Source organism: Plasmodium inui, assembly GCF_000524495.1.
Source record: "Plasmodium inui San Antonio 1 unplaced genomic scaffold supercont1.87, whole genome shotgun sequence".
Taxonomy (NCBI): Eukaryota; Apicomplexa; class Aconoidasida; order Haemosporida; family Plasmodiidae; genus Plasmodium; species Plasmodium inui.
Genome location: NW_008481921.1, coordinates 15027 through 26572, shown reverse-complemented (window position 1 = coordinate 26572; position 11546 = coordinate 15027). Strand labels below are relative to the sequence as shown.

Below are 11546 nucleotides of genomic sequence, written 5' to 3'. Positions count from 1 at the left end.
ACTCATATTATACCAGTTCAATTTCAACAATCCATTATTCCCTTTATATATGCATAGATAGGACACGTCATGAACAATCGTGTAATTTAAGGGGGCAGATCTTTATGCCAAAAGAATAATCTTCTAAGATCCCAATTTGCATATACTGGTTACTACATTTCCTTTCCGCGTAGAAATGTGTAGCACTGGTACTATTCTGTGTTTCTTTGGTTCCATTTCTTTGTATTGGCCTCCTGTATGACGCGATATGGGCATCATATTCCACTTGGCTAACAGCTTTTATCTCTATGACTCATGAACTATTCCCAAATATAAAAGAGAAAAAATATACATATATATATATCCATTGGTATATGTCTCATGGTAAGGTGTAAAGAGATCAACAGAACATAGGCTGTTATCAATAAATCATAGCAATGTATAAAGGGATGTAGATTACCTGTATTCCTGTGGCCAACATCCGCCTCCTGCCTCTCGGAATTGATGTATCCCCAGTTCATCCCCATAATGTAAATTGGCTTAACACCTGCAAATGAGGAATGTCGTATGTTGTTTCGTTAGTTTACTTCCATTCATCATATGCAGGAATGAAGACGTTATACTCACACATATCTGTTATTCTCAGTTTCTTTCCATGACTCAATACGTGAATTTTCTCTTAATCTCTATGTTGTATTTGTTGTAATATATTATAACCCCCACCACAATCTCCTCACTATTCTTGTCCCCTCCTGTATTACATATATCTGGGGGTAATCACAATAGATTGCTGCATAATCATTGTCGTCATCGCATATCAATTTCGGTCCTGTCCTGATTGGTATACTTGGATTGCGCTGTATCCCCTGCTGGTTCACATACGGACGTAGTACTGGTATTTTTCTGTCTCTTTCCTTGTTAAATTCTGCTCATAATAGGTAATCGTTCTGACCGAATTAATCAAAGCGCCTTAGCGCATTCCTTGTAGTGAACTGCTCGCGTAACCGGACAGGAGGAACTGTTAAATATAATTATTGAAATATCTTGTCTTGTCCACATTTTATTCTACGGCGAAAAATCCTTAATTCCTATCATTCACCCGGATACTTGTATTTAGCTAATCTCCTTATTCAGAATGGATTCTCACCTTAATTAATATTAAACTGATGTAGTCACAAATTTAACAGTTTTATTAACACAATCATAAGCTGCTCACTTGATCCTAGAACTCAATATCCATAACAGTATATCCTCTAAGAGAGTATCATATTCACATCAATGGGCGTGGCGTTATCAAAATAGATAACTATGAATTTTTTGAGTTAATTATTAATTGAATACTTAGCAGAAATGTCTTCCACATCTTGTGTCTAACTTCAGGCATTTTTCTATCCTGAAAAAACCCTGCCTGTTACCTCGGCTTCTAGTCAGCCCGTATATTTTCACGCGGCAATCAGTACACACCAATTAAGGACATGTCGAGTATTGCGAAATTTATGGGAAAAAGAAGAAAAAAAAAAGGAACCAAAAAAAATACGCACACACCTCTGGGAACAATTCTCCCGTAAAGCTCACCACGTGTACGAAATCAGCATTATATTGTAATATGTGGGTTATTACAATGTGCAATACTCATTCCGGTACACCGACGTGTATCGTGTCCTTTATCATAACTACTTAGAAGCAATATATTAGCCTTATGCCACTTATCAAGATAATATTATCACACAGACATAGATATATATGTATATATACCTATATATATGTACCCTTCTAAGGGTGAAGGGAAAATTACTAAAATCTGCAGTGATATGAAGATGCTGCTTCACTCCCAGTAATCTTTAACGTTTCTCATAACCTCTGCGCTACACGGGGAGGTGATCGCGAAAGGAGTAATGTTTCTAAATAGACATAAAATTTTACTTATAGAAAAAGGCTCCCTTCTGTGTACAAAAGAAGACACATAGACGTTCCGAGCAGAACGCATCTGCAAGGGACATGCCACAAAATTCTTCTTTCCATGTTACCACCCCAGCTCTTGCATCGTCCTTTAGGGGTCTTTTCCTTCTTTCATGCATAGAATGTCACCATAGATAGACAATAAAAAAGAGAAACCCCCGCTCATCATGAATACCAAGAGGAAGATATATTTCAAATATGTAATTTTTCACTAATGCTACAGCTCGCATGGAATCGCTGTGTTCATATTTCCCCCTACTTATTCTTTCTATTATGTTTAGTGGAGTCTTATCCTTAATGGATTATATCAAGTGCTCATCTTTTCTGTATATATAAATATGTGTTAGTGTTTACAAGCTAGATACACGTATAAACCATGCATGTCATATTAAAACTCGCCTCTTCCAGATTTTTATAAAGGATTAAAATTCCCTTCATTTGTATAAGAGGCTACCCAAAGCGTGTTTATAACGCGGAAACCATTTCTTATTAACGTGATTCCCACACAACAAGTATTATCAATACCCATTACTTCTGTACAACAGGAGGGGACATATGTTATATCAATGCTTCTACGCATATTTGAGATGTGTATTTCGGAAAAGACCCGTTCTATTAAAATAAATGTGGACGCCGGTATCCTTTTAATATTAAAATTGACTTCGTCCATATCAGGCAACCAATTTGATGTACTCCCCCATGAGGAACGGAGTACTGTTCACGAAGTGTCATGTAAAGAGCATAATATTTAACGTGTCAAGGGCGGATTCATGTATCTTTTCCCAATGAACACATGCGATTCCTGTGATGGCACGGACGCAGTCGTATTGTCCAACTTTTTAAGACGCATTTTTCCTGCCAGCTCTGCCTCGTGATAGAATTCTGCGATTTTAACAGCAACCTCCACGTATCATATAAAGAATTCGTAATGGTTCCTTTGTCCTTGTTCACTCTACTGCTCACAACCAAAGAACGGCTATTGTCAGCACCCCTGTATAGACACATTTACAGCTTTTCATATTTGCCTGTGCACGCCTCCCTTGCGAACTACGTAGGAAACCCATCTCAGTTTCGCCAAGAAATGACAAGAAGAAAAAAAAGGTAAAAGATTCTCCCCAGTATTTGTAGGAATCAGCAGGCATACATAAATGGCATCGCAAGAAGAGATGTTCACCCCCTATATATTATCGAGCGGAACAGTCTCCAACCATAATTTCCTTCACACTATCCCCACCTAATTGGAACCCTTTATGCTGCTCAAAATTGTGGCGGTTATATATTTTAAATACATTCATTATGCTAAAATTGAATTCTCCGTAAATATACGTTCGTTACCATACTACACCTTCCACGTTATACAATACCACAATTCGTGTACTAGGGACCAGGAACTACGCAATGAACTGCGTCGCGCATGCAAAAAATATAAACTGTCAGCTAAACATTCGAATATAATACAGGTTACATCAGACTATTTACACCATAAACCAGATAATGTTACCTCCGCCCCCCTAGGGGGGGAATTCTATAATAGGACTCATGACTCCTCTTCTCGTCCTTCAGAATGTCCACAAAAATAGATTCAGTTACGTAAGGAAGTAATGAAGAATAATAAGAAATGACTCTTACACAGGATACGGACACCATAGTGGGAGACTCTCCCATATTACTCAGCATTCCCGAGAGAGCATATTTTCACGTATTTCTCTCTTGTTATCTTTCGTTTCTGATGAAACTCCAGTATCAGGTGTATATAGAGTCACCGTGACATATACATCATCCTAAGCAGAATATGGCACACTCTAAAGCGTTTCTGTTTTCTCTTTTTTCTCGCATGTTCTATTACGTAATGCTCTGTGAAAACTTCTAGAAAGATTGAAATGTAGGAAACTTTTTTTTTCCGTAACCTGACGTGATCGTACACTTCATTGATTCTACGGCTTTCTTTACTATCGTTTTGTTCAGTTTTACGAAATATAAAAATTACGCAGTCATTTTTCCTTAGCCTGAGCTTCATAAAATGAGCTGCCAGAAATTATATATAAAAATGAATTCATCTTGCATCCATTTTTAATTGTGGTATTACATCTAATATCATATGACCTGGAGGTGTAGATTTGGTGTGATTCACATAGTTCAGAACACCGTGCCAAGAGGGTACTTTCTCTTACCTCATAATATCTCAGCAGTGCAAAGGATCGGTGCATAAATAACGAAGCACCCTTCTTCTTTCAACAAGGAGTCACTTTCTCAAACAAAATTAAATCCCATAATATACGCTTCCTATACGCTCTAATGACATGACAGGATATGTGTTATACTTAATTTGTCTCAGTTCTTTTTTTTCCTCGCATGCGCACGTGTTTCGTTATGCATTATTAACAAGGCATAATTGCAAGTGTGTTTACTGTTATAGCGCGCAAAAAAAGTTTCCAGAAATGCTTGAAGCAGTTGACAGTCACAAATAAACGAAAACTAATTAATCAGAAAAAACTGAACAGCGGAAGCAGCAAAGGACGGAGAACTTATAAATATCTTCTTCTACCTGAAAGAAAAATGATTAACCCAAGGCCACGAAGGCGCCTTACATGCGGTATCTATATTTGATTTTGTGATTCTATGCAGATTAATGTTATATATTACACTTTTTGATAAATCCATTTGTTATGTGTGAACCCTCAGAGTTTTACCACATGGCGTATCATGACATGGCACGTACTGTATAATAATACAATTCTTTTCTCTCTTTTCCTTCTTGGCAGCTACTTCTCAATTTGAATGTACTCTTTTATAGAGAAGTAACCAACAGGCTACGACCTATTTCATGATCAAGGGAGTGACTTTAATCGGCAGGGCGACCTCCTCCGCATACTTTATCAATATAACACGGATTTATAAACAATACCTATGTTCCTAATTGGACTGTTATCATTTTATTCAAAAAGAACGCTCTCTTCTGAATCTGAAGACGCAGCAAACTAAAGTGCAGATTTTCTCGAAATGGTATTTTTTGGCCTAAGACATATAATATACGGACCGACACCAGTATTCCATCTACTTGTTCATGACATCTCTGCAGTGTCTGAATCTTTCCTGTCATAAGACAATATTTATTTATTACATGATCCTTCAGAACATGCACTCATTATCCCGGAATAATTCATGGATGGGAACGTCATGTAAAACAAAAAGGTCAATATAATACACAATGTAATATAGGCAGAATTACTAGTTCAGAATATTCACCTTTAACCTATATTATGAGTGGTCTGATTCAACACCGAGATTTCCTTGCGAGATATATAAAAACAGATTTCCTACAATTTTGAATAATAATAATAAAGGGCAGTACCACGATGATGACACACACATCGAACGTGTTCATTCAAACAATATGCTAGGTGATTTCACACACTATTTCATAAATGTCCCATGACAGCTTCCACCCCCCAAGGACACCCCAGGGACATGTGTTATGTGAATTTGTTGGGTTGTTTGATCACCTATTTGACCATCACTACATGTTCTGGTTTCGTTAGGAATCCTCACTATTCATACGAAACAATAAGGAAAGGTCTAATGAGAACCGTAGGACTGCTGTGCATACTGTGCGAACTGGAATGTGCACACGTTCTTCGTACCTGACTCCTGAATGAAAAGGATTCTTCCTGCGACTTTCATTACATTGGCACAAAGGAATACACTGCGTGCATACGCTAAAAACCCTTATACCGAATAAAAATCTTATACGAACAGCAACTATTGATACATCTTCATCCGAACGGGACTTTACAGCACTTACTCCGTCTGACAATATCTTTGAACGCCTAGGTTATTATTCAAAACTTCCGTGAAATCTTGCCACACCAAATGAGAGGACGTCACCCATGGAAGAATTGTCAGAGTACCGGTGAGGATTCTGAAATATTTAAGCGCACATCTGAAACGTGGCAGCTCTGTCAGGAATCAAATTCCGCGGCAGGTAGGAATGCATCAATATCAACTTCTACTGCAGTTCTCAGTGTTGAAAGGTTGAAAGCAATGACACCGGGTATACACACGGAAAATATAGATGTAAAATCAGTACAGATCCTGAAGGTATAGTTACCGTCCGAACTATTCAATTTCCTGATATTGTACGTGCAGATTGGAAGGCTCCTGCATCGGATCCCCCAGCCGTGGATATTACCCAACGGCTATCGCCCCCTTCTTCCCTTCCCTAGTAGGTTCAGTCTATTTTATCCACCAGCCTCTGTGCTTTACCTATCAGTTTATTCAAATCTGTAACAACCCACCACACATGAATTCCGCGCTGTGGGGAGTACATAATGTCCTTAAGTGCTACGGATGTTCTCACTCGTCATTATATTTACTACTTTGGGGACACCGAATTGGCAATCTTAATCACACCTCACACGCGGTGTAGCCTCATCAACACTACATAATGATGCTATTGCCTCTATTCAGCTGTTACCTATTATCTTAATGGTCCGGGGTCTCATTATACATGTTATCCTTCTTATGGATGTATAGATATATGTATATATATAGGCACTGGGAAAGTAGCATCTAGTGCACTGTGGTTAGTATTTACGGGACGCCGGGAAACCGAAGATAACCCCTTGTGCCAATTCGTTCCCCTATCACAGTAGACGCCTCTAAAATGGGCGTTTGGCCCCCAATACATAAAGCGCACATCTGGATCAAGGATACACGTACAGACAGCAATCTGTTCCCGTGATTGCGAAAAGAAGAGAGATATATGATATTATACTGACGACGTACCACTGCGCGACCCTGAATATGAATAGTTAATATGTAATTAAAGCATCTGAAAAAATGTATACAGGCAAAATAAGAGAGGAATGCTCCCCAGAATATTCTAGATATACATAGGGAACCTTTAGATGAATCAAAAAAAAGGAGTGCAAATTGATCAAGAAACATTTCCTCCAAGTACTATTGCACACATTTATGATAAATGAAGGTGTGATAGACGGAATTACCTGACGGAGAAACCTAATGGGAATAGATGCACACAACTATGGTGATCTGTACATACCAAAACATTAGTGGCATAGTTTCGAACATAAATACTGCTATATTTTTGATATGTTGAAAGAGAACAATTAATTCCAGAGATTACAACAAGGACGCAAAAGGGATGAACAATTCGTTCAGGAAATTGTAATGTCTACAACCAATCAATTTAACCAGGAAAGACATACTCTTGTCCTGCAGGGGCGAGGGCGTGTATGTAGAAATTAGGTTTCAAAACAACACATACGTATGAAACGATATATTCCAGATAGTTCTTTTTAGAAAGTTATAAGGGTCTACCAGAAGGGAACAGCCGAGCATGTGATATATGAGACGACTGATAAACCGTCGGGGATAAGATGCCATAAACAAAGGCGGGAGGTGAATAACCACAAAGTGTGTGTACTTACAGATCATGGACCATATACGGAAGTGTTGATAAAACTATTCATGATGCTACTGGATGAATGCAAAGAGCAATAGATTTCACAAGACGTGAGATTGTACCTGGGTGACCACATAGGAAACTGTTTGAACGAGGAGAATATGGAAACGTCCCCAAACATAGCAGATGCACACAGAATTTTTCTGGGGATTTCCAGGAAAAAACACATTGAGTATAAAGCACAGACATTAACAGGCCTCCTATAAGAGGAGACGAACGAACAATAACAGGAGAGCTTACACCATCATGATTATGACGTAGCTGGAGTAGAACATCTTCAGGGGCGAAATAGGACAGGCATACTTACATGTTATATTGCAATGGTGTTCATATGAATGCCCTAACGTGAGATGACCCGAGAGAAGTCTCATAATTACAGAGTACAGGAAGATGCGAACGACCCGTACCGGGAAAACGAAGGGGACACGTACTTCTAGAGACATGGACATTAAGTAAGTGAAATAGTTAACACATTTGGAAGATAATCAACCCCACTGTTTGGCACAATTGCAATGCGAAACACATGTCAAAAGGAGCTCACGAATTGCGACTCATCATGGGGGAAACATATCTGAAGGCCGCGAAACATTTCATCTACGTTTCTATGCCCCCTTCGTGTTGAATGTCGGGGTGGATAAATTTTCCGTAACATACAAGGGAGAAAAAATGTCCAGATGGTGAATGCATAATTTCCTATTTGTAATAATCCCCCTGGAGGATTCCTGAGAGTAGTCCATTTCTTTGTCCTCTTAAATCCTCGTTATACATAACAGTCTAGACCCATACGGAAGAAGTCGAAAAACATTATTCTCCATGAGTTTTATTTACTGATAAACATGGCATATCGCATTCTGTATTCCCTCGCACCTATTAAATTAGGGCAGACTGTCCTATAAGACACGTAGAAACAGGGAATTTACATAAAATGCTCTCCCCCATCCGGACGCTTCGGTACGAAACAGGGCACAACCCACTGAAGACACGGCAATAGGAATCACACACTGATAAAATATTCTTAAAGAGAAAATCATAAGTCAACAGTAGAACAGAAAAAAGAACAAGCAGATATAAGTATCACAGCATTCTCGAAGGCCAGGATGTCTACTCCTTACATATCAGGTCAGTCTTCCCTAAAGTTGTAATTACAAAACCGCCTATCATTCATTTATCAACGTGAATAGAAGTTATGCCATTTTTTTTCAATATTTATTGTTCCAATGAGAGAACAATAAGTGTATGTTCTACTGATAGAATTGAGGGCCTTCCTAGTAGGATGGAAAAAGGAGGAACTCTCTGCTTATATCTTTGCGAAATGGGATTCATCAAATTTGACACGGAAGAGGAACATCTAGAAATATGGTATTTTAGGAACAGGCCTGTCTTTCCCTAAGTAGTGATCATCATATAACCCATTAGAAAGGATACCACCGATTCTGTCAGCATCCCTGCTTCATCTTACTCGCATATATATATATTATGATAACCCTCCTATTATATCGAAATGTGTCAAATTACAGCGTGACTCCCTCTTCTGATTCCCCTTATGCTTTGTTTGATATGTAATGGAATATTCATATGTACATGAAAACTCACATCTTCACCTTTCTCTTATAATCTTTTAAATGGTTATCCTGTTTAGTGAAGTGTTGCCTTCGTCCTCTTCCGATCCGGAAGCTGATATATTTTGAATTCGCTCCGCTAGATTTTCGGCTTCTATATAATCGTCGCGGAGTTGCACATATTGTACTACACGGATAAACAGGATTTCCTCATCCTTTATAACTGGAATCCGGTATATTCCGCCACGGAAAGATTTCTCAATTGTTTACTGTTATATATATTATTCCACCTCAGGTTGCTGCATTTATTTCTTCTTTTTTCTTATTTTATTCTTTCTTATTTTCTTCGCTTTTCTCTTTTCTTTTCTTTCGTTTTATTTCACTTTTTTTTCTTTTTTTCTTTTTTTTTTTGTTTTATATATGTGACTGTTTTATCAATATTAAAATTTCACAGTCCTCTTCAAAAAGTGCATCGACCTTCAGAACAATGAACACCCCCTGACATAAAAATGCCGGCATGATTTTGCCCATTTTGGGAAGCATATAAGAAGATTTCCAATTATGTGAAGAGAATTTATAATTAACTCCTTGGTTCCTAATTGAAAAAAAATTCCTGTAATAATGCGTTATTTAAATAAATGAAGGGGCATATATCGCGGAATAGTTCCTATCATTTTTACTGCTCCCTTTGGTAAATAATTTGACAAGTTATGTATCACATGAATATCGTTAACTGTTTTGTAGCATTCTATGTATGAAGGGGTTCTTCAATGTATTATCCTAATATTTACATGGACTTATTATAACCCCCCCGATATGGTATTAACCAATGTGTTCTCTTCCTAGGCAATAACATCATCATATTTTAAGCTTCCTCTCTCCTCCTCGGCTATATCTTATCATTTATCAAGTGTTCAAATTACGCCTTCGCTGTTGTAACCTTAATAACCATAGTTTTACAACTTTATAACGACAGACATTATGTAACGGTGGCTTATGTGCCATGTAAATCATTCTTCAACATGTACACCATCCTTAGACATCTCCTTTATTCCATGTATATTCACTAATTAACACAGGTCAGATTAACGTCTACCCTGCGACTCTTCCTTCAGAATTCCTTGTTCTACTGGAAAGGAATTTCTAAATAACAATCCTAACTCTTTTAAAAAGTGTCTACTGTCCTGAGCGAATTTACTTTTTAAATGTATGTTCTCCGCCATTTAGCAGTTTAAACTGTTATATTATAGAGAAATACATATATTATGTCATCTTATATGCCTGTAGGTAGCTTACGCGCAGAAGTCTGTAGAAAACTACAGTTACATATACATTATTCTTCCTTAGTAAGAAGCATGTGAACAGCAATTTAAGTGGAAGTTAATTTCTGATTGTGAAATGTCCACTATTAAACAAAAGTTTCAAAAAAAAGAACTAAAAAAATTGAGTTAACTCAGCAGAGAAATCACATATATAGAGAAGATTGTCATTCCTTACAAAGAGAAATTGAAAAAGATGTACCTCATTTACAGATAAACTAACAATGTAAGTAGCTTCCATATTTCACATAGATATTATTCCCTTACGGCTGGATATTTATGGACGCGATAGGGACGTCACAAATGCTATATTATAGAAAACTCCTGAACACTATTTTTCCTTCTTTTGCTTCTCATTTGGGATGGAAAAGCCGTAAGATTATTAGATGTTGATTCCTCCAAGTCAGCTTCTTCAATTATACCATCAAAGCAATGGATACGCTTTTTTTGACTCTTTCTTTACATTATCAACCTCCGCGATAGTTCCAACCACTTGCATATATATGTGGAGAATAATTCGTTTTATCACTCCTTTGTGTAACTTCTTCCACTTGACAAATCCCATTTTTAGTTGCCCCTTTTTGGAATAATTCTTGCATCGAATTGTTTCTTCGCAAAGGTCTCTAAAAATTCTTTCAATTCAGCAACCCCCTTCTCTGAACTTTTCAAGAAATCCACAAATTCCTATCTGGTCAAGTCCTCTTCCATGAGGAAGCTGTGGAAAAGTTGACTGTCGTGCTTGCCCCCCTCTGCTACTACATCAGAACACTTGGACACGACTTCATTGCCATGACTGAGTTCAACTTTCTTCTTTACCCGATATTTTGGTTTCAACCTTGTGCAACCTCCGCATAAGGCATCTCTTATTTTGCAAACAGTCTCTATTGCAAGAGTATATGCGTGATACCACAGTTTGATAATCCAATTTTTGGTGGTCATTCTCCCCATATTACTTACTGGCTCCTCCTCTTTCTCTTCTTTGATAGGGTTAAGAAGTATAACTTGATCTTCGTCCAATCTAGACAAGTCAATATTACATAAGTCATTCTTCTCTTCATATTTTTCTTCAACAATTCGATCTGAATCCAAAGGGTCCTTTCTTTGATCCTCACCTAAAAGCATCTCACCAAATGCAAATAGAGACTTATCATCGGATTCTGAATCGGACGAACATATATTTCTATCTGAGTCTTTTTTTCTCATACATCCATTTTCATTTAATTCGGATAAGTTTCTTTCTTGTAT

At 37.6% G+C, this 11546-nt stretch overlaps 1 protein-coding gene across 1 annotated transcript; it reads right to left on the bottom strand.

Annotated features, from left to right (window-relative positions):
* Positions 1 to 10985: 10985 nt before the first annotated feature.
* Positions 10986 to 11504, bottom strand: C922_05520 (hypothetical protein; the record flags this gene model as incomplete). The annotated part of the gene is made up of 1 exon (XM_008821091.1): positions 10986 to 11504. The coding sequence occupies one exon, from the start codon at positions 11502 to 11504 to the stop codon at positions 10986 to 10988; it is 519 nt and encodes a 172-aa protein (XP_008819313.1).
* Positions 11505 to 11546: the final 42 nt, after the last annotated feature.